General features: G+C 50.7%; 1 protein-coding gene across 7 annotated transcripts in view; it reads left to right on the top strand.

Annotated features, from left to right (window-relative positions):
- The window catches only part of KIRREL3 (kirre like nephrin family adhesion molecule 3), a 211,781-nt gene that overhangs the window by 166,559 nt on the left and 18,475 nt on the right, over positions 1-26,747 (top strand). For all 7 annotated transcript variants that reach the window (XM_085526158.1, XM_085526156.1, XM_032449137.2 and 4 more), the window contains 5 exons: positions 4,737-4,886; positions 6,460-6,609; positions 20,022-20,179; positions 20,945-21,095; positions 23,732-23,837. In XM_085526158.1, coding sequence (XP_085382284.1) covers positions 4,737-4,886; positions 6,460-6,609; positions 20,022-20,179; positions 20,945-21,095; positions 23,732-23,837 — 715 coding nt within the window. The remainder of the gene's footprint in view (positions 1-4,736; positions 4,887-6,459; positions 6,610-20,021; positions 20,180-20,944; positions 21,096-23,731; positions 23,838-26,747) is intronic.

Genomic DNA, 26,747 nt, shown 5'->3' on the forward strand with positions numbered 1-26,747 from the left:
CAGAGATGGCATAAATGGGGGCACAGCTGGAGGTGGCATGGGGCTGCTGTGACCCATCCCTGGGCCGTGGGGTGGCAGTGGGGCTGGCTTCTTCCTTTGGGTTGAAATAATTCAGCATGTCAAAGCCACATGAGCTGCACTTACACAGTCAAACTAAAAAAGGCCAAACTGACATTTTTGTTCAAACAGATTTATTTTTTTTCCCCTCCAGGGAAACAAAACAAAATAATGGAAAGCTTTGTGCAAGTGAGGAGCTCAGGCTGCAGCTGGTTTCCTTCCATAAGGCAGGAGGGCAGGGCAGGACGTGGCTCTGGTCATCCCCACCACGTGTCCCCTTCTGGGGGCTGCTCCTTGTCCTGGGATGCATCCATAGCTTCACTGGTGGGACTCAGCTCTCCTGCCTGGGGACCCATCTGTCCTCCAGTCCTACAGAGGTGCAAGAAAAGCGTGGTCCTGCACTGAGAAAACCCTTGCTGTGCCCCAGAGCATCTTTGAAATGCTTCCCCAGGTGGCACTTCTAACTGGGGGCAAATGAAGGACAGGCACATTGGTGACTGAGGACCACGGTGAGGGAACATGGCACGGCCATGTGAGTGACAGCTCCTGAGAGCGCTGTAAATAATGGAACACTTTTGTCTGCCTGCTTTTCCCAGCCATAGAAAAATCAATGTGGGCACCGCTCTGCACAGCAGGATGGCGTCCTGTGGGGAGCACAGTGGCCTTGGCTCCCAGTTTGGACCTATGGGAGGACCCATGTCATGGGCAGATGGGGTCAATAGAAGGATGGGAATATGAAGGGGAGATAATTGGCTGCTGAGAAAGGGGATGGAGCCCTTCCTTAGGCATGTCCTGCTGCATCCACCCGAGATATGCTGAGACTCAGAGCCAGCATCATTGTGTTGTGATGTCCCTGTCCCAAAGAGGCAAGAGGAGTTGGATTCAGCAACCTTTATGGGTCCCCTCCAGCTCCGGATATTCAATGATTCAAAGAGGGACCTCCTAGGATGGTCTCTGGGCTTCAGTTCCCCCACAGCAGAGGCAGGACAGCCCCTTGCTCACCTTCAGCCACGCAGTGCTAGCTCTGAATCAAGGGATGAGGAAGGCATCCCACCACCCCCTGTCCCCAGCCTTTCATTTCCAAACAGTTCGGTTCCTACCAGTCCTCCTTCAGCACTTCTATCCCCTCCTCAACAAAAAGAGCTAATTCTTTTCAAAACACAATGGAAATTCAAAGCTCTGCTTACATAAAAGCAGCCGTGGTGTCTCCATTTCTAATGAGTCATTGTTCCCTCTGCAAGTCCCTTGCTTCTTATTACAATACTCACTTCTCTTGGGTAATGAAAATTTAACTATCTGCTGTTCCCACTTGCCTCTTCTCTTCTTGCAGCACGACGTCTGCTTTGTGCACAGGGGGCTGCAAGTGGAAATCATTCAGGCAAGGACTCGTGCAAACACTGCAGCCCTCAGAGGTCTGAAGGAGCAGGGAGCTGCTGAGGGTGTTGGGGATGGGCTGAGTGCTGTGGAAGTGCCTCTTGTTGGCTACCAATGGGTTTGGGTTCTTGGAACTGCATGGGGACATTGGGGCTTCTCTGGAAGCCTTGCAGTGGTAACGATGTGATTTCCCTTGGAAGTCCCAGACGTGGCGGAGTATCAGTCTTTGTTTGAGAGAACAAGGCAACATTACAGAGCAGCACTGAAAAACAGGAACCACAGGTGCAAAATCCATTAAGGAAATATAAAGAGTTCTGAAGCGATTCTCTGTTTTGGTTGGGGTTTTTTTTTCCTTTCTCTTTTTTCTTACACTTTTATGACATGCTTGTGACTTCATAGGGCTCCTGCTTGTGATTTTTGAAAGCAGGGTTAGCATTACTGCTGGCTCGCTGTTCGCAGCGGGTGCTTTATTCTCCTGTTTTGTTCCCAGCATTTAGGATTTCAATAGCTGCACAAGTGCCCCCCGCTTTTGCCTTCAAGAGATTTCTCCAGGAGGGCAGGAAGCAGCCAGGCCAGCACAGCAGCTCCCGTGGTGTCCTGGGCTGCAAACAGCTCCTCAAGCCATGCAGCAAAGCCAGCAGCCAGCAGAGGATGCGATCTGGGCACAAAGGGTCCCTGGTACCTTCTCCACTTCCAGAGCCCCCTTACCCAACACTGGGACCCCAGAGGCATGGTTAGCATCTTGTCTGCATGCCCCTTGGTGGAGTAATTTGAGGGTTTTTTTCTCTAGTGGTTGGTTTTAACTCCAGTCTCTACAAGGATTTGGGGCTGGGTTGTATTTTAAAACCAGATTCCTATGGTTAATGTTGTTCTGTGCCACGTGGGGCATGGGAAGGCTGTGGGAAATAGGACTTCTTGTGGACCCACAGCATCTCATGTGATGGGTGAAATCATAGAGCCAGAGGATGGTTTGGGTTGGAAGGGACCTTTGAGGTCATGCAATCCCAACCCCTTACAGTGCCCGTTCTGTTTTGGCTTTGAGACTGCAGAGCTCTGTTCTGAAGCCCAACTGCCAGGTTGTAATTATGCTGTAAAAGTTCATGGGGATGAAGAAGCCAAACTGGAGCATTTCAGCCCATGTCCTTGCAGCTGAAACCACTCACTCTGCGTTTGTAGATCATCCTTTCCCAATTCCCTGTTTCCAGCTATTTTCCGTCAAGTATCTTATCTCCCTTAAAACTTTCTGCAAATTACTTGTTCCTTTGACATTAAGACATAAGACAGCTAAAAGCTGCATCGCGAGCAGCCCTCTGATCTCCCAAACCCAATTAAACCCAGTAATCGTGCATTAAGCTGATTTGAAGGCGAGTTGAGCTCTGCCTTTGGTACTCCTTATTTTGGCTTTTTTATGGAGCAGTGTGGAGCGGGGCTGGGCCGGGTGCTGCTCTCTGTGTCCCTCCCCTCTCCCTCCTCTGCTGCCAGCGTCACTCAGCCCTGAGATGGATCCATGTGCTGTAAAAGTTCCCACAGACCATTTTTCACACTGAGCAAACAGAGGGAAGGACAGGACAGCAGACATATGTCGTGTTCTCACTCTGATTTCCCATGGCCGTCAGCTGCTCTCTAAAACAAATCAAGAAAGGAAAAAAATGGGGGGAAAGCACAAAAATGGCTTCATTTCCAACAGCAATTACCAAACGAAGCCTCTGCTTAATGGGCATTTTCAGAGGGCACAGCCACCACTTTGCGCTGCTGCTTTCTCATTACAGCTCTTGTAGATCCCAGCTGATGAACTGATAATTTCTGGCCTGAAAAATGATCTTTGTTTGGTGACTGCTGCGTTGCAGCGCTGTCCCTGCCTGCCTTTAGGAATGGTTGGGATTATGGAGTGAGCCATGAAACATAGCGAGTGGATATAGTAGAAATAGTAATGCACAGCATCGTGCTGGGGCCCAGCACTGTGACCTCTTGGAGCACCCATGATGAAAACCAGGCTGCCCTGCAAGTGTGGGAGCGGTGGAGTCTCTGAAATACCTGGGAATAAGGTGCTGCAGGTGCATCTGAATTCACAAATATTTCCACAGGGCTTTTCAATCTGCTGTGTAGAACTGGTAGGAATCCCCAAAGGATGGCTCTGCTCCTTCCCACGTATCCTCAGCTGGCTGGGAGCGAGTCAAGCTGCAATAAATTAAGTGAAATATAAGTATTCACATGGGGAGCTCAGGCTGGTTTAGCTGCACGAGTTGGAAAACGGCTGAGCTTTGCAGCTTTGCCCTGTAGGCAAGGCCCAGCAACTCCTTTGGAAACAAGTTCAGTTGCTAGAACTTGTGTCACACTTAACCTTGGTTTAGGATTAATCATCAGTCAATGATTAAATTGAGTTAATGCAAATTAGGATTGAATTGATCGAGGGTGGTTCGTGTGGAGGCTGTCCTGGTTTTAACGCATTGATTTTGAAGCACCTTTTCCTGCAGCCTGGTGTGATGCGGGGTATTGAGCTGTCATTGAGCTCTGGGTGTGAGTTTCCTGTTCTGTGCTTGTTCCAGAGCAATAATTAACACCCAGCAGGGCTCCTGAGTGCTGAAGCCCCGAGGTGGCACAGCAAGGGGCAGTCCAACTGCTCTCATCTCTATTCCGATCTCTCCCTTCCCACGACTGAGCACAGCTCAGATGCTCATCACATACAAAGCACTGCCCTCCAAAGTGCCCAAACACCAGCAGAGCCTAAGATTGGGTAAGAGCGGGGCATTTAAGGCTATAGCATCAGACAGCAGCGCTGCATCCCCATGCAGTCCTCTGGGATAGCCCAGGTTCAGTTCAGGGATGCTTTGCAGGCATTTCTTCTTGCTCTTGTGCTATTCTCTTTGCAGGATGACAGAGGTAGGCGGCAGCATTCACACCTCGAGCGACTGCAAAGCAGAGCACTCATTCTGGGGGAAAAAAAAAGGAAAAAAGATTTAACACCCGGAATGGTTTTCAGTCATGACGAAGCGAAGGAAGGATGATGAATTTCAAGGGGTGAAAATAAAACATAATGCCAGCACTTAGCGCGCCCTGACGGGAAATGGGTTAGAGTGAACCAGCAAGGTTCTGGTGGAAAATGAGAGACTCTGCCCCCTCTGGAGGTGTCAGACATCTCCATGGAGCAGAGGTGTCCCAAAGGCTTGGAGCTGTCACTGCATCCTTAGGGGATCATAGAACCGTGACCGCAGAGGTTGGAGTTCAGCCCCCTGCAGTTTGGGGCTGCTGCACCCTGAGGTGCCGCTGGGGTCTGACAGCTTCGTCCTCTCTCATCCCATCTCCAGGTCAAGCGTCCTCCTTCACGCAGCAGCCCCAGGACCAGGTGGTGATTGCTGGGCAGCCCGTGACGCTGCTGTGTGCCATCCCTGAGTACAATGGCGTTGTGCTGTGGATCAAGGATGGACTCGCCCTCGGCATCGGACGGGATCTCTCCAGTAAGTGGTGGCACTGCGGTGCCCAGGCAGGAGGTGCTGCCTGGGTGCAGAGCTCGGGCCTTTACATTGTCATTAATCACAGGTCGGGGTAATGGATGTTTGGGAACACCTCTGGAAAAATAAAAAGGAAAGGTGTGCTTGCCGCGGGTGAAAACCATTTCTCATTAACGGCCTGAAAACAAATATTTGTTCTGAGAATAATGATTGTTCTCATTGGAACTGCAGAACCCTCCGGCTGCACCCACACGAGCGTTCAGATTTGGAATGAGCAAAGCCTTGGCTGTGGCTCGAGGCCGGGCAGTTGGTTTCCCACAGGTGGGAGGAGGGAGGTGTCCTGTTTCCAGACCAGGCTGAAATGCTCCATAAGCACTGACAGTGCCTGCTTTGGCTTTCTCGAAAATAAAAAGAAGTGTTTGGATAAATGTATTTATTGGGATCCAGCAGAGCCCTCAAATCACAGTTTGGTAATAAAGCTCCTCAGATTTTGCTTTATTTAATCCCACTGTATGGGACTGTGAATGGCTTTCTTGCCACTGGAGAAGACTGGAGCAACGGTGGAGTGGAGATTCAATGTATCCAATATATTTTGCTGAAAAATACAATCAGTTTTTAAAACATTTCCTCATAGTGAAGGGGAAGGGCTCACATGGGAGCCAGCAGCCTGTGCCCCGCTGTGCAGAGCCAGCAGCAGCCACAAACCAAGGGAGAAATCACGGTTCTTGGTTTCGAAGGGCTCTGCTTTCCTCTCAGCAGAATGCTGCCTCTCCTTTTCTTTGTGTTTGCTGTTGCTTTATTAAAATGTGTATAATGATGCATTTACCTGAGTGAGCAGCCCCTTCTTCAGACGTTTTTCAAAGCTCGGTGCCACAGCTCTTACCCACAGCAGAGCTGATCCTTCCCTACGAGGCCTTGCAGCACGGATGGGTGACAGCAGCTCCACTGAAGTATGTGGCTCATGTGAACAAGTTCCACAATTAGCAGAGCTGGGGCTGCTTCAGCAAGAGGAACTGCCAGCTCGTGTGCTGCCGGCTCAGCCAGTCATCTAATTAGCTAAATACAAACAAACCCATCATTTGTATTTCTCGCGGTTCAGGAGAGCAAATCTTGCTGCTGATAGCTTGCGAAACAACAGAAACACGGGAGCGTGCCAGGCTGCCTGCACAGCACAGAGCATCAATCAGCAGCACGAGGAGGGACGCACTGACGGCCGCTTTCCTTCCGTGGTGCTTTGGGTGTCACGCTGAGCTGTGCATAGGGCAAGCTGCTCCATGGCAGGTCTGGGAGGACAGGAAAGTGGTCCTAAATCAGGGGATGCATTCACATCCCAGTGCTCTGCAGTGTCTGCTTTTGGCACTAAGAGTGTTAGGTTTCTTGATAGCCCAAGGTCAGGATTGATCCATTCGTCAACCAAGATTCTGCCTTGCTCCAGCTGTGTTTTGCCCCTTGGGAAATAAAGGCAAACCCTGGGCTATGCCAATCCCATCCCTTTTTCTAGGGATTTCATCTAGTTGAGCAAAATCTGGGTTTGAAATGCAACTGGAAGCTCATCTATCCCACCCTTTGCATCCTACAGGCTACCCTCGCTACCTGGTTGTAGGAGACCATCAGTCTGGAGAGCATCACTTGAAAATCCTGAGGGCTGATCTCCAGGATGATGCTGTCTATGAGTGCCAGGCCATCCAAGCGGCCATCCGATCCCGACCGGCCCGGCTGACCGTCCTCGGTAAGTCTGCTGTTCCCATCACTCACAGCTTTATTCTGGGCTTCCTGTCCTCACACTGCAAGGTGTTTTGTTGCTGAGTCAGGACAGCTGGAGAAGAGCCCGTGGTGAGAGCAATGTGCTGTGATCCCAAATGTGACAGCAGAGAGAGCAGGGCTGTTGTGGAAGGTGTAACGTAGGCATGGTGTTTAGTATTTCAGCTATACAAATACAGGGACACTCACACACGTTCAAGGGTATCAGTGGTGTAGCCCAGTACTAGTGCCCAGTCCCTACCCCCAAACTCCCTCGGATGCACCCTCTCCCCTCCCTGGCCTGCTAACATTGATGGTTTCCATTTGACTCATCCTTCTGCTCAATGAAGCAGCAGCTCCAAGTCCCAGCATGGCCCCGTATGGGAACAAAGCTCCCGTCAGCCCCTACAAGCTGTGCCTCCTCCTTCTGCTGAGAAGTCAGGAGACGTTGTTGGAGCCAGACAAAAGAAATAATGTTATTTAATTAGAGCTAAAGATTTCAAAACTAATTTAGTCCCAGGGAGCACAGGCGTACGTCAGCGCTCTGAGTGTTGATTGAGCAGAGAGATGCTTTTGTGGATCAAAAGGAAATCGTTATTATCTTTGGGGTTATGGAATGTGTTGAATAGATGGTAGTTAATGTTTATGTGCGTATACATGGTAGCTGCTAATTGGTACATTTACCTAAGATGTTCAGCAACTTATGTTTGCAGCATGTTTTCCTTTTAGGAAAATTAAAGTTGGAGCATATTTAGAGTAAACCCAATCAATGAGAGGATGGGGCTCTGCAGCCTGCTGGTTCCTATTGCTCCTGCTGGATGTGTGACTGCAGATGTTATGGGGAAACTTAGGGCTGGTCGGGGGGGAAGGAAGGGGACACAAGGTGGGGAGATGCTTCCATCCATTGCCCACTGCTGGGAGCTGGCACTGTCTCCCACTGTTCGGCTGCTGTAGCCATGGGCAGTATATGTGTGCGGTGCACTGCTGGGCCGTTTCACCCCATCCTCCTCTGACACATCCAGGCTGTATCCTCTGGAGCATACTTTGCTCACCTGGCTTTCCGCATGGGTTGGTGCTGCTTTGTCCATTCTTGCCAGCTTTTCCACTTCCTTGCTATCAAGAAATCCCCTAATGCCTCAGAATTCAGATTCCAACTGCTGTCATTCATGTCTGACAACAGCTCTATGGGGCTGCTGCCTCCTACTCCCCTGCTCGGATGCAGAGCTACACCATATTTTAATTAAATATTTAAGGTTCTGTCACATTGTTTTCAAGTCTACATGGTTAAATGTAGTGGAACGGATCATTCCATAGCCTTGGAAGTCCAAGCACTCAAACAGATGAGCCTATTGGTGTCATCAGCATTGGAAGAAGTCTTGTATCTGTGGGATCTCAGGGATAGGCACTGCTTGGGAACCCAGCCAACCCATCCTGAAGCTGAAGGAGCCCCTTTCTGCATCCTCCCATCACCCCACGATGATTCCAGGGCACTGACATTCCTGGGGACATCTGTCCTACAAGGAAGGCAGTGTAGGGACGGGTGGTAGGATGGGGTTTGGGAGATACAGAGATACAGTCATCTGCCCTTGGAAAGGATAAGGGGACTCAGAGCAGCTTGGAAGATGCACTGTGTGCTCCCCAGACCACGTGCTGGGAGGGCGGGGGCTGTTGGGTTGATTTCAAAAGCTGCAGGAGGTCTATTTGCTACCTGGTACGTCTTTAATGGCAGGGTTTCTTAATTTATGATCTCTTTAACCAAGCTGGGGGTATTAATTAAATAAAGTAAGAGCCTGATTAGGACTTGGAGAAATTTAAAAATAAAATCAGACAGCAATCGAGCGAAATTGCAAAGCAAACACTTCGGCTGTAACCACCGGAGAGTTCCCTCCGGTCTTCCATCAAAGCTGGGAGCAGGGAGGGCAAATACAAGAGATTATATAGCCAACAGATGTGTGTTGTTAAAATATGCATCTGCCAGCCGTGTAGCTGGAGGAGCCGCAGGGATGGCTTGTGGAGCCTTCTGCACCCGGGGGACCGTGAAGGAACCGGCGGCCCCGCCAGCCGAGCTGGGATTTGCAGGCACGTTAATTAGTGTTGAGTTCCCAGCTCTTGGATGCAACCAAGCGAGGAGAAGCTGGGAAGAGAGGGAGGAAAAGGGGGGCACGGGGTGAGCCCCGGCAGCAGGAGGGCGAGAAAAGGAACCAGGAACCAGAATGTGGGAATTTGAAGGCTCCAGGTGGTGAAATGTAGGAATTCAATGGCTTTGTGGCTCTGTGTACCACCATGGGGAAAGGGCAAGGCATTGCAGCCTGGTGGTGGCCATAAGTGGGGGACCACAGGGCTGTGAGGATGGGTGCAGCAGTCAGCTGATAGCAGTCAATTCATACGTCACCTTCCACTGCCTCAATTCTCCACATCCATGGCTCCTTCCAGCCTTAATTCTGCCTTTGTGTGCATCCCATTAGAAATGAAGCTTTCTTAAATCAACATGAATTATTGAACAGTACAGATTAAGTTAATTTGAAGTGAGAGCTCCTGCCTTAGAAGATGGCACAAGGCAGGGGTGGGAACATGGGAAGGTCTCCTCGATGCCACACGGTTCCCATTCAGCCACAACCCTTTTCCTCTTCTTCTTTCAGCTTCTTATTTTATTGAAATGTTTCCTTCCATCCCAGCCTCAACAGCTCCCCCCCCCCTTTAGAGCAGAGTGAGCTGTTTCTATTACCAGAATGATCACTGGCAGCTCGCGACATCTGCATTTCCCAGCTTTCCTGCTCTTTAGCAGAGTTTGATCAGAAAATGAAGAGGTTATGGCCCAGGAAAGGCCATTTTTCCATCTTAGTTTGTAATGCCAGGCTGCAGTGAGAAACTGGAACAGGGGCTGTTTCAAAGCGTGAACCAGTCCAACCTGGAACTATCTCAACTCTTTTCCTGTGCTTTTTAACAGAATTAAATTCTTTGAATGCAAAATTCAGGCTGAACCAGCATGTAGAGTCAGAATGTCAATGTGGAACAGAAAAAAAGAAGGGATAGAAACGCAATCGTTTTCTTCCTGATAGCCTGAAAAGCCTTGAAACAGTTTCTGTCTTCATGAAGCTGCCTTCTCTGCTGGGAATTTTTTCAGTGGCAAAACAGTAACCGGGTCTGCTGAGAATGAAACAGCAACATCAAACAATCGAGCGCAAATCCCAAATAACTTAAATGTTTGATGCTGTGTCTGAGCAGCTTAAGTTTACAGCGCTCAGAGCCGGCTCAGAGCCTGCAATGGGGGAGGGGGGTGTCCTGAGGGTGAGGTGGGTGCTGAGCTCCCTGGTGCAGGAGGATGGGGGGCAGCCCCGTGAGCGCTGCTTTCTTGCCTTGGAAGGGCATCCTAGGGATAACATCAGCTGGTTTTGCCCATCTCACAGCATTGTGGTGTTGGGTTCATGCTATGTGGGCACAACTCCTTTGTTACCATGGTTTAATGTCTTATTGATCACACTCTTGACACATGTAGGGGACTGTAAACAGGGCTTGATTTCCTCGTAAAGCTGTATCTGCCCTTCTCCTGCCTTCTTCTCACTGATGTAAAGATGGGGTAGCTCAGGGCTTTTGTAAGCACAAGCCTGGAGTGATTATTTCACGGTATTTTATGGACAAACCTGCAGAATTCAGGCTTCTTCCAAGCCCCATACCCTGGGGTTAGGCGAGTCTGTCTTGTGCTGTAGGTAAATTAATGGATAGCCCTGGGGACACAGAGCCAGGTTGGATGCTGAAGGGAGAATTGGGCACCTGGCAGCTCATCTCTTCTCTCTGGACTCTGTCCCTTGGTCTTCCAGCAATGCCACCTCCCATCAAACTTCACCTTGCCTCTGTCCTCAGCACTCCTACCCGCGTGCTGAAGAGTGAGCAGCCAGTAAATGGGAGGCGACGCATTTAGGAATGATTAATGTCAGGATTCTTGCACTTAGCTGTGATTTCTTGTCTCGATGCAGGGAGGGCCTGACCTGTACATTTAGCAAGCACGGAACATTCAGCTCTGCCATGGAGAGTCTTGTGCTCTGTACCGAGCTGATGGATGCCATGCTCATAGAGCTTGTGGAAAGCCCTCTTTGCTTTGCACACCCACACATCTCTCCCTATTCCCAATCACAAAATCCCCCCATCTGTACCCTGCTCACGCTCCCCTGCATCTGCATCACACACGTCTCCTGCATCGCTCCCCACACTGCACAGGCTGCAGTGCTGTGGGGTTGGGCATCACATGCAGGTTGTTAGTGACCTGACACCAGCACTGCTGCTGTCCCCTTGGCAGCTGGCAGAGAGCAATGAGCCCCTCGGAGCGTGACATCCCTGCAACAACAGCCCCCGCTTCCCCATCGATCCCCCCAGATGAAAAATGAGCCCGAGGCTCTGCAAGGGCAGGGATAGCTGGGAAGCAAGAGAGGTTGTGGGAGAGGCTGCAGGAAAGCATCAGGTGCTCCTGCTGCCCACCAGCTCCAGGGCTGAATGTCAGTTTCCGTACCCCCCAAGGCCAGGACAGGGATTGCCTGGGGCTGAACTTCACATCTAATTAATCATCTTGTGATTCACCCATTGGTGTCTTTTGTGATTGATGGGAAATAGCCTCACCCCAGGGAAATCCATCTCATGCTATGGCAGATGTTGGACAAATGGTCCTCTAGCATTTGGCATTAAGGATGCTCAGGTTATTGGCTGATGTCTCCCATCCATCTGGAATGGGTGAAAGCACCCCAAGACCCAGCCTTTGCCCCACACTGCCTCACCATGATGTCCAGACTCTGCTGGCTCTCCATAGCCACAGCTGCCATGAGATGAGGACTCTGCTCATTCCCCAGGCTGAGGTTTGCAATATGGGACAAGGATGGGGTGCAGAGCTTAGCACAGATGCTGCTCTCAACCCTGAGCTCAGCGGGTGAGGTGGGGGAGTCATGGCAAATCATGGATTTAACACCTCTGATGAATCTCCATTGCAGCATGAAATGAGAAAGGAAAAGGTAGCTAAATGGAAGATCTCCCCTGGGCAGCAGGAGGCTGAAGCTCCGGAGTGCTGGGGAACACAAAAAAATACACAAGGAAAAGAAAAACAGGAGCCAGGGAAATCTTGTTTCCTTTAACTAAATACTGCAGAACCCTGGTAGGTTGGGAGGGACCTGGGCTCAGGCCTATGGATATCAATCAGAACTCTGCATCTCCATCTCTTCTGCTTATTATGACCAGGGGAGATGAAATTCCACAAGTCCCTCTGAACTTTGTTGCTCTGTCATTGTACCACAGAGGCTGATATCAGCCATCTCCTTTTGGGAAGTGTCAGTGGAGCTGAATGACCTTGAGTGAATCCTTCAGGCTTGGATCCTGCAGAAAGGAAGAAAGTAGAAGCTGCAGGCAGCCTGGGGCTGCAAGCACTGGTTGCAGTATGGCCAACATCCAAAAGAAAGCAGTTCCATGCATTCAGTTTTCTGGGGCTGGGCAGAAATGCTGCTGAGCTGTGATTTTGGCCACAGGTATCTGTATTCTTTTAGTCATAAATCATGCAGCCCTGCTGCATGGGGATGCTTTCAGGTGCTCACCCCCAGCCGTGCTGCAGGACACTGCTCACAGAGGGTTCAAATAGCGCAGGAGCACCCGCGCAGCCCCGGCAGCTGCTTCTTATTCAGGTTGTTGCTAGGGGAGCCTGCGCAACTTCCTCGTGGTGGGCGAGAAGTGACTTTCAAGTCAAGAGGCAGCATGCAAAATTGCAGAGGGAAAATAAAGCCTTTTATGACAGCACGTTTAATTGCTAACAAAGGCAAAAAATCGCCCCTCTCACGTTTTGTTCAGCGGCTCCAGCCCAGACAGCAGCTGCCCCGCACGCCTCCAATTCCAACTGGTGGGCTGAAAAGATGCAGAAGGTATTTAATGATAATGATAATGATTTACATTTATATAGTGCCTTGCATCCATTGGGATCACAAAGTGCTTTATGTATCTATGGATAGATATATACCGGAGAAGAAGCGCTGCATCCATCCCCAAATCACAGCTGCTTCCACCGCTTTGGGGCGGGCTGTGCTCTCCTCCCACTTGCTGTGGCACTTGGGGTGCCACGCGGTAATTCTGCAATAAAACCAGGTGATAAAACCACTTTAAGAACAACAATGTCATAAAAAGGAGAACCCTGGCTGTCATAAAGCTGCACACAGCAGAACAGGAGGGGAGAAGGTTATAAATAGGGATCGTCGTTGGCATGAAAGCAGCTTGGGAGGAGGGAAGTCTGAGAGCTGTGCGGGTCCGGGGGCTCCTCCAGCAGAGCAGGTTCCTTTTGAGGCTGTGGTGGTTGGGCTCCATGACCTAAGAGGCCTTTTCCAACCCGCTCCCAGCAGCCTGCCCCTCTCAGTGTCGTTTTGGGCTGGCTCTGAGCACTTTCAGTGCATTCCCCACCACTGTGTTCCCTTCCAAGCACCATTCTCAGCAGCGCCGCGCAGCTTCCCAAGCGCTCAGCTCCAGGTTGGCGGCTGGTGAAGGCAGCATTATCAGCCCAGGAGGGCACAGCTCCTCCTCCTTATCCACACTCGCATCTTATCTAAACTGGTTCAGGTGGCAGAGCCAAGAGAGGGAAACAATTAAGCAAAAGACAGCTGAAACGCCGACGTTATTTCTTAAACGGCCCAAACCTTTTACCTCAAGTGTTTGTTTTTCATTTACTTTTTTTGTTACGGTGACACATTACAGGGGAGAAATGGGCTTCTCCACATTATCTCACCCATCCACACACACCGAACCCCCCTTCTCCTCCTCCCCACCAAAATATAAATCTATTTTAACTGGTCCTGTTGGCAAGACGGAGAAATAATTAAGGCGAAGGTGGCTGAAATGTTGATGTTATTACTGTAATGCAGCCGCCTGTTTAGGTTCTGTGCCGATGAAATGCAACCAGGGGAAAATCAGTTTTAAAGATTGCCTCCCCGAGATGCAAATTGAGGAGCAGAAACCATGTAGTCAGGAAGAAATGGTCTCAAACCAGGAAACATTTCAAAGTCGGTGAGTCTCTTAGGGGCTTTTAAGACCACAATTTACCTTTTGACTGCATTCTATTTTCTCTGAAATCCTTTATTTCCCTCTTATTTATTGACTGGAGAGACAGCACAAAAACGAGAAAGTGATTCTCCAGCCGCTGGTCTTAAAAATCCATAGAAGAAAATTATTCTCCAGGGGGCATTTTTTTCGGTGTTGTTGGGCGCTCGCTCGCTCGCTTGATTTTCTTTTAGCACTCTCTGTGAACCGGCGCTTAATTGAATCACTTTGCACAGAGCTGGGAAGCCGTCGGGGTCGGTGCTGTGAGAGACAAGGGATTGTGGTGGGAGGAATGGGAGCCCAGCAGCACCCAACCACGGTGCCACGGGATCTCATCTCCCACAGGTCGGGAGCTGGAGGCTGGGGGCAGCTCTGCTGCAGGGGGAGCAGCTCCTGGCCAGCATCCCCACACCCAGCACTTGGATTAGAACCCAGCTCCTGGGTGAGCATCCCTCAGAGATTAACATCCCTCCTGGATTAGCATCTTTTGCCTTGATGAGCATCTCTCCGTGATTAGCATCCCCCCATGCCCACCCCACTATTTGGGCATCCTCCTCCTGGATGAGTACCCTACTCTTAGATCAGCATCCTTCTCTTCAATCCACATCCCTTCAACATCCCTCTCTTGGGTTAATACCCTTCTCCTGGAAGTCCTTTCCCAATCCTGGTGCGTTCCCAGGTGCTCATCTTCAACTCTTCCCATTCTGCTCCTCTTCCCCAGCTCCCAAAGCATCTCCAACTCCAGCAGAGTGCCCCCGAGGATGCACCCCCAGCACCTTGGTCTCTGTGCTCACAGCACCATCTCCTGTCTCAGCTGCCTGCACTGCATTTCCAGCTCTCTTCTTTGCACACTGGTATCCTGTGCTCAGGGTGAGGCTGTGGGTCCAGAACCCAGCACTGCTCCTCGAGCTCTGCAGCACTGCTGGGAGAACTGGGGCATATTTAACTAAAAGCCATTTCTAGCAGAGGTTTGTTATAATTACTAATTAGATCTGGTTATAATTATCTCTCTCTGCAATCCCATACCTGCCACAGAACAGCTCCGCTTCCTCCTAACAATTAGCAGTGAAACTCTTTTATGATGCGCTGGGTGATTACATTGCAATTGCCGTGCTGACTTATTAAAGAAGGGCTGATATTTACAGAAGAACAAATTAGGCTAAAATTAACTAGAGTAAATGAAGAATTCTGGCTTTCTCATCTGCTTCCCTTTCTTTCCTGCCTCTGGGCTCACTCCTGATGCTCTCAGTACAGAATTGAAGCCCAGCGCAGCAGAGATCCCCTCCTTGGCTGTCTCTCTGCCTACCTGTGCGTTCATTCAGTGCAATGAACAGTTAAACACAGCACTAGAAATGAGCCCAGGGCAGAGGCAGCAGCATCCCCAGAGATGGATGGATCGGTGTCAACAGAAATAGCATTGCATCCTCTGACGGGGTCATTTCTGCTCAGACCATTGGGGTCTGAAGGGTCATAGGGGTTTAGGGGAGGTGCTGCCTTCCAGCCCATGGCATTTCAGGGGTCTTAGAGAGAGGAAGAATATCTCAAAGCAAATGAATGAGTTTGGTACAGTGGGGATGTGCTCAAAGAAGAGAAGCCAGGGGGGGATCCCCTTCCAGCTGAGCTTTGAAAACTTGGGTGACTGGTCTTAAAGAGGGGTTCGTGCAGGGACAGGTGACCTCAGGACATGTTGCATGGGGGAGGGCAGACAAGGGCATCCCAGGGCTGCACCTGTGGGACCGAACCTCTCTGTACTGCATACACAGAGCTGTGTGGCCGCTGATAACCAGCTTCAGAGGGCCGAGACGTGTCAGCACTGGGAACATTGTGATTGATCGCGGCAGGGCTGTGCTGGCTTCCTTCAGAACATCTGGCCCTGGCCAGTCTCAGAGATAAGGCAGTGCTGTGCATTGATCAACCCCATCCAATGCGTCCCGGCTTCATCCGTAACGATTTGCTGTGCCCTTTATTGCTTTGCGTGGCTGAAGGACGGAGCGCTGCGCTGAGGTGCAGCCTTGGCTCTGTGGCTAATTCATGACAAAGCTGAACTCAGTCACTGATGGGGGATTTGGGGGTATGGAGCTGGGGACAGAGGGCCGTGCTCTGGGTGTGTCCCATCATCAAGGTGTGTCCTTCCAGATGGGGACACCCAGTTCCCATCTCAGCACAGCAGTGTGGATGCTGTGAGGTTGTGCATCCATGTGGCTGAGCCTCAGTTTCCCCTCACTGTGCACCCACATTGCACTGTGCTCAATGGGAACTGCTCCGTCAGCTCTGATGGATTTGCTGGCTTGGTGTTTTCTTTTCAGCTGGAAGAGGAAATGTGGAGTTTGTTGCTCTTTGTGCCGAGAATCTTTCAAGCAGGCGATCAATAGCCGGGCAGCCACCTGTGTGCTTTGTCAGAGCTCGGAGGGGCTGCGAAAACTTCTGCTTTTTCCTCATAGAAAAGGTTTTTTCAGTAGAATACAAATGCTCGCTTATCCCGTGTCAGATCCGCTTGTGTTTCCTCTGACAGCCCTTGCAGCCAGAAATTGGGTTTAATCCCAATGGGGGTGGAAAAGCCCAATATTTAAACACTGTTCATTTGCTGGATGGGAACTGAGATCTTTAATGGGGGGGGAACATTGTAGGAAATCTTAGCGTGGAGGTTTGCGATGTGAGGAGGGTCCGTGCACTGCAGACAGGTGGAGCCAGCAGGAGGGATGTGGGAGGCACAGAGCTGCCCCCCTCCTGTACCTCTGTCCCCTGTGTGGGATGGAGGGGCTGTGTGGCTGCTGAGCCCACCCACACTCTCGCTGCCTCCAACACTCACCAAGCAAATAGGACCGAGGGAGAGATGCACTATTTAAACTTTCATCACTATTTTTCTCCCTTGCTCCCCTTGTTTCTTTTGATTTATTTTTCAGCGTGTTTTCCCCAGGCTGCACTGCCTGCATCTTTTTCCTCTCCTCCTTCCCTCTGCCAGGCAGCTTCCAGAGAGAGCTCTGCATTCTGCAGGCTGCCCGCAGCCCCATCCTATTGCCAGCCTTCCCAAAGTGCAGCAGGGGCTGGGAAAGCTCTGGACTGTGGGCACTCAGATACTGAGCAGCTCACAGGCAGATGCAGGATGCAAAGGGAAATCTGACTGACCCCATCTGCAGACTCAGCGCTGTCCCCCTGCTGTCAGGTCTCTTTTTTCCTTACCTGCCAGGCTCCTCTGCAAAGGAATTGCAATGCTAGCTCCATTTTTCTGTCTACGTCCAACTGTTCCTTCTTATTCCCTTCTCCCAGCCTTCCCCAGCCCACAACCAGATAGACTCTCTCCCATCCTCATTTTATTTGGTAGAATGAAGGCAACCTCATTTGCTCCCACCTGGCAGGGAAGCAGCTCAGGTCATCTCTTGCTCCATCCCTGTTTTGAAGGAGGATGCATCCTCCCAGGAGACTGCAGGTCACACCCTGCTCTTTGCAGGCTGTCAGCCTGGTCCTGGAGCATGAGGTTGGACCTGCAAGGGTTTGCTTTGCAGAATGCTCCAGCCAGCAAGCAGCTGCATGCAGATCAGGACAGTGCCCACGTACACTCACTCTGAGCAAGTGTAGCATGATGCCCTCATAAGCTTGACTTGTCTACAAGAGGCAAACATGCCTCCTTGACAAGCCTGCAGTGCACTTCTGAATACACAAACACTTCTCTGTGCCAGAGCAAAGCCTCCGAGTCCCTCTGGCTGCCACTGAGGGCAGGGAGGGTCCTGGGGGTGGCACCCAGCAGCGGGCTGGGATGCTCATTGGGTGCTCAGCCCCTCTGCTTTGGGGCTAGCAAACAACTGTTTTGTGATCACTGCAGGCATCTGTTTCTGGCCTCCTGCAGAGCCCTGCACACCACCTGCCCCTCCTCAAAGATGAGCAGCACAGCAGCAGCCCTTCCCCAGGGAGGTGTTGGGCTCAATGGGGGCACACATCTCATAGCAGCTCTATATTCCTTCCAACACGTCGCACACAGTGCTCCTCGGGGGCCACTCAGCAGCTGCTGCTCCATCCCAGCACCAGGTGCCGTCCCCACCGGGAGCACTTTGGGTGGGATGCTGGCACTGCCTGCAGGAGGCTTTGTGCACCCTGGCCCAGCAGCCAGGAGATGCTGGCAGCCACACAAAAAGGCAGTCAGCATTAATTAGGAAGCAGTGCTGGCGGCTGGAGGGGCTTTTGCTTTCCCTACTTGCAGGAGGAGATTCCTGCCCACAGGATCTTGTTATCTCAATAAATATTGAGGGCAATTGAGGCTCCGTCTGCCTGCTGCAGAGCTGTCCAGCTGCCCAATGGCCAGCAGCATGCAGACATGAATGCTCATTCTTGGTCAGAGCAGTGCTAGCCTTGGGTACCAGCTCGGTGCCATTGGTTAATGACACAGGTAAAGCCTGCAGGCAGAGCTGCGAACAGGAAGGCCTGTAACTCACCACCTGGTGGAAGTGCTGTGCTTTGACAGAAAACCGTGGATTTGATGATGGGAAACTTGGCATGTTTTCTTCTGCAAGTTTTGCTTATGGTCAGAAAAAGAGCAGATCTCCAGCTTGAGGCTCAGGAGCTCTGCAGAAGGTTCCTTTGGAGAGACCCCCCCCTCCATGCATCTTGCCCAGCTCTGCCCATGGGGTGCAGTGATGGCCACAGCCATGCTCTGCTCATCCATCCCTGTTCTTATTCCTTGTAGATGTTCCAGTCATGTGCAGGTTAACTCCCTGCTCTTTGCTGTCAGGATTAAGAAGCCCACAACCCCAAACAGCTCTTCCTATTTATATCCCTGCATTAATCAGGAAGGCTAGCATTTCTACCTCTACGTGATTAAAAATTAGGAGACCAGATTCCGTACTGGTGTCTTATAATAACAACAATCCTGGGAGCACGGGATGAATAATGGATCATGGCTCTGCGCTGCCGGCTCCTTGCTTCCCTTTATTCCTTCCCCTCTTCATCTTCTGATCTTCTCCCATCTCCAGCCTGGGGAAGGTGCGCATCCCCCTTCACTTTACAGGAGTTAGGGCTGCTGGGAGACATCACTGATTGCAGCCCCTCTCCTCCCATGCTTAGAGAGCCTGGAAACCATGGATAATGCATAGCCATGTGGGTACCTGGGGATGAGAACCACTTGGGACTGTGATGTCCCACGAGCTCTATCAGCAGCGTTATGCTGGCACTGCAGGAGGATGCTCTGGGCTGGGGGGAGCAGCCACTGGCAGGACATCAGCCAGGAACATTCAGCATCCCTATGAGAGTCCCTTCATTTCATTCTGAAAGGCTCTTCAGTGCAAGGCTCGAGGGCTGGGCTTCTTCCTTCTGCACAAGATGAGTTTCCAATATTTCACAAGCTGAGGTCAAATTCAATTAATAGCTTCAGTGAGGGGGAAAAGAGCGACTGGAAAACATGCTGGGGTTATGGTGGGTATTTTTTGACAGTGTTATAAATGCATTCAGTGGAATGGCTGCTTTTGATGAAGTGAAAGCACTTCCTTAGTAGTTAAACAGCATCAGAACGAAGCACAGCTTCCACATCCTCCTGTTCTGGGGACTGATGCAGTTTGACTAACCCCAAAAACACAGATTTTCACCTTTTTCACTCTTGTTGCCTGAGAAATACACATTCAGGATCCATGTGGAAAAGCTTTTTTCCCTACAGTTCTTGGGTTCCACCCGTTGAGCCAAAAAATCCCATTACTCACCACGTTTGGCAGACGCCCGTGTGAGCAGCCTGGTGTGCAGGCAGCACATCTGCTCACTGCAAGCCCTGTGCTGAGGTGGGCGATCACCTCTGGGTTATCAGAGAGCATAATCCATGCTCTCTGACACCATGCCCTCCCTTATCTCCTTCTTCCCCAGCTGATATAGAGATGCTTTTGGCTGTGGTAGCAGCAGAGCTGGGTCCTGTGATGAGGATACAGCTCACACAGGCTGTCAGACTGTGGCTGTTTCAAAGGCATGTTGAGATCTTAAATATCTCCTCGCCGCCCCCAGCAACGCCTGCTTTAAGGGCTGGAGATGCTTGAAAGACTTGGCAGTGGTGAGCCTGAGCGAGAGGAATTTCACAGCCTTTTGTGCAGCCAGAGGGTGGCACAGAGGATAAAGTGAAAGCAAAAGGAGGATCAAAGCTGCACAAGCATGTTCAGCACTATTCTGCCCCACCATGATGAAGGCTGCCAGGGGAGCCCTGCTTGGGGCACTGCTGATGCCCACAGTAAGTGGGGGCAAAGCTTTTACTTGAGAGCATCCCATGGGGATGACGTGATGTCCCCATCACAGCCACTGACACAGTGTGAGCTCCCAGCCCTGGCAGCAGGTTTGTTTAATGCTGGCATGTCGTCACCTCCTTCACTCCTTGCCTTGCAGTTCCTCCAGATGATCCTGTCATTATGGGGGGACCCATCATCAGCCTGAGAGCAGGGGACCCCCTCAACCTGACCTGCCATGCAGACAACGCCAAGCCAGCAGCCTCCATCATCTGGATGCGGAAAGGAGAAGTTGTCAATGGAGCCACCTACTCCAAGGTGAGGCAGGGAGTGCTAGGGACACACTGTGCTCCTCCCTTGCTTCAGGAAGGGTCTTGGGGTCCTCCATGCAGCCCCAAAGCCGTCGGAGCAGCACCTTCAGCTCCGCAGCCCATGTCATTTCATGCAGCATCCCCAGTGGGATGAAGATGCACCACCAGCTGGTGCTGAGCTGGGCTCTGCCCAGAATCAAGCTGGCTTTCTGCACCCTCACTTCGCTTATACATCACCTGGAAGGCCCGCTTCTCCCCCCCTGCATCCTATCTGGGTGTTGTGTTTGTATTGCTCAAGGAGCAAAGCCAGCACTGACCTTGGCTGCAGCAGAAGCTTTGAAACAGAAGGGTTTTTTCCCAGTGACATATGTCCCCGCCTCCAGCTGCAGTTTTCTATGAAAAATTGTCAGGGTTGTTGGCATTTTTTAATTTAAACGGAAAGCCTTTATTGGGTCATAAAGGAAAACATCAAAGAGCAATCAGCAGCCGACTCGGAATGGGTGCCCACATGTTCTCCTGTTTATCAAAGCCCGACGCCTGGTAAGTGCTGAGGATTCAGGAACACTTGACATTTCTAATGAAAATTTCCAAAGCACAAAATGCAAGGCACAAAATGGGTCAGTTTGCAGCCATTTGTAATGCAGGCAACTTCAAAGTTCAGAGTGGAACACATTCCTCTTGAGCTCCTGATGATCCTTTTAATAAACATTTCTCCCCACCGCCACCATTCAGGCTCCGTGCCACCTCTTTACATCTCTGTGTCCCTTCACAGACCCTTCTCCGTGATGGCAAGAGGGAGAGCATCATGAGCACCCTTTTCATCGCCCCTTCAGACATTGAGAATGGGGAGAACATCGTCTGCCGCGCCACCAACAAAGCCATCCCCAGCGGGAAGGAGACCTCGGTCACTATTGACATCCAGCGTGAGTAGCAGCCAGTCCCTGCCACCCAGCCTCCATCACAGGGATGGGGATGGAGATTTCCTATCACTGATGCAGAGGGGTCATAGGATCATCGCAGAATGGCTTGGGTTGGACATGACCCTTCTCCAGCCCGGTTCCATTCACACACACAATTCCTCCAGCTGTATTTACCAACAATTTGCAAATGCAGGGTGCTCAATATTAGCATGCCAGCTGCTTTCCAGAGTCCAATTAAAACTGCCTGAACAAACTCAAGCACAGCAGAAAATTCACCATTTAAGATTTCCAGCTTTTTGCTGCCGGAAGATGAGCAGGCTCTTGGGTCGCTGTGTAGCACGTCCTGACAGATAAAATGAGATAATAGCACGGGTTATTTCACAGCCTGCAAACAGTGACAATGGCTGGAGATGCACGTGCATCCTCACAAACAACACAGAGCTGGAGACACCGTTACACCATGCGGTGCAGTGCAGAGATATGAGCTGCATCCCTGAGCATGATGGGGTCTGCTGTAGAGTGAAGGACCCAATAAGGAACAGCAAGCCATTAAATACTGTGTGCTGTGAAAGTCATAGTAATAATATCCTATCCAGCTATTAAAAGTATGTCGTTGTTAATGGGGTCTAACAAGGAGATCAATTTCCCAGGGCTGGATGGGTGATGGAGGGGTAGGAAAACACCGGGATGGATTAAGTCCTACGTGGGCTCTGCCAGTCTTAGCCTGGGCAGCTGGGAAAGAGCTGAGTCATAAACAGCTTCACCTTCCAAAGAAATAGAAAAGAGAGAAAGGAACCAAAAGGGGGGGAAAAAGCGAGAGTCTGTAATGGGAACACTAAGCAACTCCAGCTGGAACATCTGTTCAATGTGATTTCTGTTCCACCAGCCACATCAAAGTCAGCCTCCTGTGAGTTATGCACCGAACATCACAAGTGGGATTAAAATCGTGTTTAATAGTTTGATATGCCATAAACTATTTATACTGCCAGAGCCCAGTGGCTCTATGGAAACTCACATCCAGCGTGCTGGGATGGGAGGAGCCGGGTTATTGCTTATCCAAAGCCATTTGCTCCAAGCCTCTGCACATGTGTGTAGTTCCTCATTTTTCCACCTTGGTTTCATGGCTGGGATGCGAGCTCTCCCTGGCTCTGACCCCATTGCACACGTGAATTGCGAGACATCGGGCAGGGCTTATAACTGTAACCGAGTGGAATTACATCCTGATGAGTGACGATTTCTTTCCCCTAAAATACCCCCAAACACTCTCACTCGCACGGACGCTCATCGCGGCACCTCGTGGGAAGCCGGGCGGCCTCGCTGTGCTGCTGGAGAGCCCAATCCCATTTGCGAAAGGGAAGATCAAAGAGTTTAATTCATTTCCTTTGCTCCTTCTCCTTTTTAATCTACGTTTTTTATTATTGTTTGGAGTGCGAGGGGGGAGCCGGGCTCATTTTAATACAAAGAGGCTCCTCTGTAAATCGTAGGCACAGCCACTAAACCATCAAACAATGGGGAAGCTACTAAAGAGAAGTGTGATTCATACTTAACAAAGGAAGGTGATTAGCTGTTGTTGTATAACAATGGGGAAGTGTCAGGATGCCTGCAAATGAATTAGGAGCACGCTATATATCTCTGGGCTGTTATGTTAGTGAAGCTCATTTATATTCCCAACTGCGCCCATCTTTATTGTCATTTGAATTGCACATTTTAAAATGAGATTAGGGTAAATTGAAAATACCTATAATTTCCCGTCATAATTTCCCATCAAAAAGGCAGGTGGTTCTGCTGGCAACAACCCAGGGCTCCGGCTGGGTAAATTACCTTGGGGTCATGGGGACACAGTGCAGGGTGGTACCCAACACTGCAGGGGTGTCAATGAGGATGGGGATGGAAGGGTCAGCGAGGATGAGGACGGAGGGCAGAGCTGGCAGCCCGATGTTGTCACATGAAGTTTTTTCTTCCCTTTAATGAGCTCTAATTCTCCAAACCTCAAGATGGAGGTCCACCCCCACCCACCCACCCCCCGAGACACCAGGAGAAATTAAAACCATTCTAGATATTATTATCCATCGCAGTGCTGCACCCTTCTCTCATTTGTTTCTCATTCTTTCATCAATTCTCCTCTAAATTTTGTTTGCTGCTGAAGCACTTGGATGCTTATCTTGTAAAAGGAAAAGAGAAACAGAGCGGCAGCCGGGAGAACCGAGAGGCCTGTGACACCAATAAGGACTTGGTAGAGATGATTAGGCTGATGAAAGAGCAGAAATGCCACTTTCAAGTTAGCGGGTAGACAAAAGATCATCATTACCCAGCAAGATATTAGATGGGAGCTCTTCAAAGTGGGTTGATTTCCTTAAACGGGAATCAGAGCCTGTGCTAATGGTTTTGAAGGGAGATGCTGTGTCAAGCGGCGCGTGGCGTGGCAATGAGGAGGGAGCAGCTTGGATTGAAGCAGGGATTGGAGGCTGGTGAGGAGAGGAGAGGAGCCCCAGAGCAACAGGACAACTCCTCATGGCCCAAAGGGGTCTTATAGGTCTTGTAGCCCATTCTTCTATGCCATCAGAACTTCAGTGCTGCTTTGCCTTTTGCCTTCTATATGTGGTAGCATGAGTGATGGGCTCATCCCTGTCTCTTTGCAGACCCCCCCCTGGTGAACCTGTCTGTGGAGCCACAGCCGGTGCTGGAGGACAACACTGTCAAGTTCCACTGCTCTGCCAAGGCCAACCCCGCTGTCACACAGTACAGGTAAGGCAGCCTCACCGTCACCACGCATCGCAGCAGGCAAAACAAGGTAAAATTCAGCTGTCCAGGTTCAGTCTCCTCCCATTGTGCATCTCCAGAATGATCACTGGCAGGGTGCTATGAGAAGCAAACTGTCCTAAATCCAAAGCACAGCCCCACGGTGGCTACTAGGAAGAAAATTAACTCCATCCCAGCTGAAAGCAGGACAGAGGCCTGGCACAGAGCTGGCAGAGCCATCTGTTCAGGAATGGAACGAGCAGAATGGGCAAAAAAATCTATTATGTGAAAATTGGAAAATGCCTTTTCTTTGTGCACTCTTTTGTGGTTTGAACAATAGCACTGCAGTGCCATCAGCACGTACAGGAGCAGCCATGTGCAGCCCCAGCAGAGCTTAGCAGGGAAGTGTGGGCTGGAGCTGCACTTTGGCACTGGCAAGGCCAAAAAGGGGAGAATGAGAGGAGGAGAAACATAGACAGAAGGTGGTGCAGGAGCTCCATAGCCGGACCAAATGAGCAGTGTGGTAGGGAGTGATGAGCAGGGGGCACCATGGCCTCCCATGCAGGCTGTCCCATTGCAGAGGGAAGCAGGGCTGGCAGCCCATGTTTGTGTGGGTTTGTAGCAGCAGAGGCTCCTCTGGGGATGGGTTACCACGACCCACCTCCTGTTTGGCACGGACGCCTTAATTGGTACGATCAAGTTTGCTGGTAGGAACGATTCCTTCCGGCTGGATATCTGCTATCAGCACAACAATGCCATAATTGCATTCCTAGTTACACAGAAGAGTTATTAATTTCAGAAGTCAATTAATGTCAAAGATACAAATGGCCCTGTTTTCATATTTACCATTGGGAGGGGAAGCAGCCGGGCTATCCCTGCACCACCCACAGCCCTCCCTGTGCCTTCGGCCCCATCTCACAGCCCCATCCCTTTGCCATCCCCAGGGCTGCTGCCTGCTTTCGTGCTCTTAGTTAATGGTACATATTTTGGGTTATGTTTTCCCATAAAAGCTTGGGCTGGTTTGGGTTTCTTCAAAAAAGACGAGGAGGCATGAAAAATTCAAGCACTTTGGGCTTTTGATTTCTTAAGTTTCCCTAACATGTTAACATCACACACAGCTTTTTCCCTACCACTGTGACAAGCAAACAGGATTCAGCAGCGCGCGGCAGGGCTTCCTTCCTCCTAATGGCTCTGATTGATCGAGGGCAATTCATTTCCCTCCCCAGAGACCCCATGGTCCCCACTAGTTACATCGAGGCAGCAGAATTCTCAGCACTGATGCTCAGCACGGGATATCCCAGCTGAGAGGAGGGAGGAGGATTTAAGGCTTTAGCATCACGTTGCACTGGGATGCAGGAATCCATGGCTCAGGGGCACCCCAGGGAGAGCAGAGCAGGAAAGCCCTCTGCCATGCACCAGGAGCTGCAAGGGTGGGAAGCATGAGCCAGGATGAGCTTAGTCTGCCTTAAAAATGAACATGGAGAAGCACGCTGGGAACAGAGAGGAAGAGTGCTGGATTTTCCCCCCTGGGAAGAAGCAGGCTGATATATTTCCTATGGCTTCCCTCATCCTCAGATAGAAATATCAGATCGTGGTCGTCAGCCGGCATTTATTTTTAATACCTCCCAATATGTTTGTCGGTAAACAGCTCTGAACACAAAGGAAAATGTCTAAACGCCATAAATCCCCTTTTCTGGGCATAAATCCATAGGCAGCACCATCCATGCTGTGAATACATGAGCAAGCTGTCCTCTCGCTCTGCATTTGCATGTACAGTCGCGCGGTGCCACATCTCCTCCTGCATAGAGGTGCTGGAGGACCATAGGGGGCATCAGTAGGGGACAACTTCCACAGCCCATCCCTGGAGGTGCCCAAGGCCACAGATGGGGCTCTGGCAGTTTGGTCTGGGGGGCACAACCAGCCCCTGGCAGGGGTGGAACTGGGTGGGCTGTAAGATACCTTCCAACCCAACCTTTCTGTGTTCCTATCCTATGATCCTATGACCTCTCCCATGTGCTTCAGCATCACTGCCGGGCTGTGCACACCCAAAAGCCGTCGGGCAATTTCCTGCCTTGCTCCTGCTGCAAACCAACAGGCAGGAATGGGAAGGCAAGAGAGTAATTAGCTGTCGCCGTGGTTCTGCCACCTGTGATGGCAAATAAAATTAATGGAAAGCAACACAAGTCAGAGCGACGTGAACTGACTCCCAACCAGCCCTCCTCTTTGCTCACTTCAGATCTCTCCATTTGCCAATCTTCCCTTGGTGTTTGATGTCTGTTGTGTGTCTGTGGGGTGTTTTGTTTTTTGCTGTTATTATTTATCACTTGCGGTAAGAAAGAGAATCTTTAAGATGGCAGAAGAAAATGGGAAAGTTGAATATTGCACGAGGCAGAGTCCCTCAGCCTTTTGGGCTCCTGTGATGATGATTATTTTTGCAGCGATGGGGAGCAGCTGCAGGCAGGGCAGTAATAAATGCCTCGCTCCGGTGCATTGATACAGCGCTCTGATCCTCAGGGCTGTCAGACATCTCCATACAATGTTCCTTTTGCAGTCACAGTGAGGATGGGGCATTTTGAGCCACCCTCCTGCATGACACACCAGGCTGGGGTGCAGGGTGCAATTCCCCATCCTACAGCCAAAGGGGGACTGTGTTTGGTGTGGGCACAAGTGATCTCCCTTTGCCATCATCGAGCTGAATTTGAATGTCCAAATGGGCCGAGCTCCTCCTGCATCCCCACTGCAGGTCAGGGCTGGGCTTTCCCATTCCCCACCCCTGGGCTGGCAGCAGGGGGGGGGCAGGGAGGGAGCGATGTTTGTTTGTTTGCTCAGCGGGTTCCGCTCTGCAGAAAGGACCTTTGTGTTTGGAAAACACCGTTTTATCTTTGAATCAACAGCACGCTGTCACTCATCAAATAT

The sequence above is a fragment of the Coturnix japonica genome, chromosome 34, assembly GCF_054131305.1.
Source record: "Coturnix japonica strain WE chromosome 34, WE-NBRP24, whole genome shotgun sequence".
In the NCBI taxonomy this organism is placed as follows: Eukaryota; Metazoa; Chordata; class Aves; order Galliformes; family Phasianidae; genus Coturnix; species Coturnix japonica.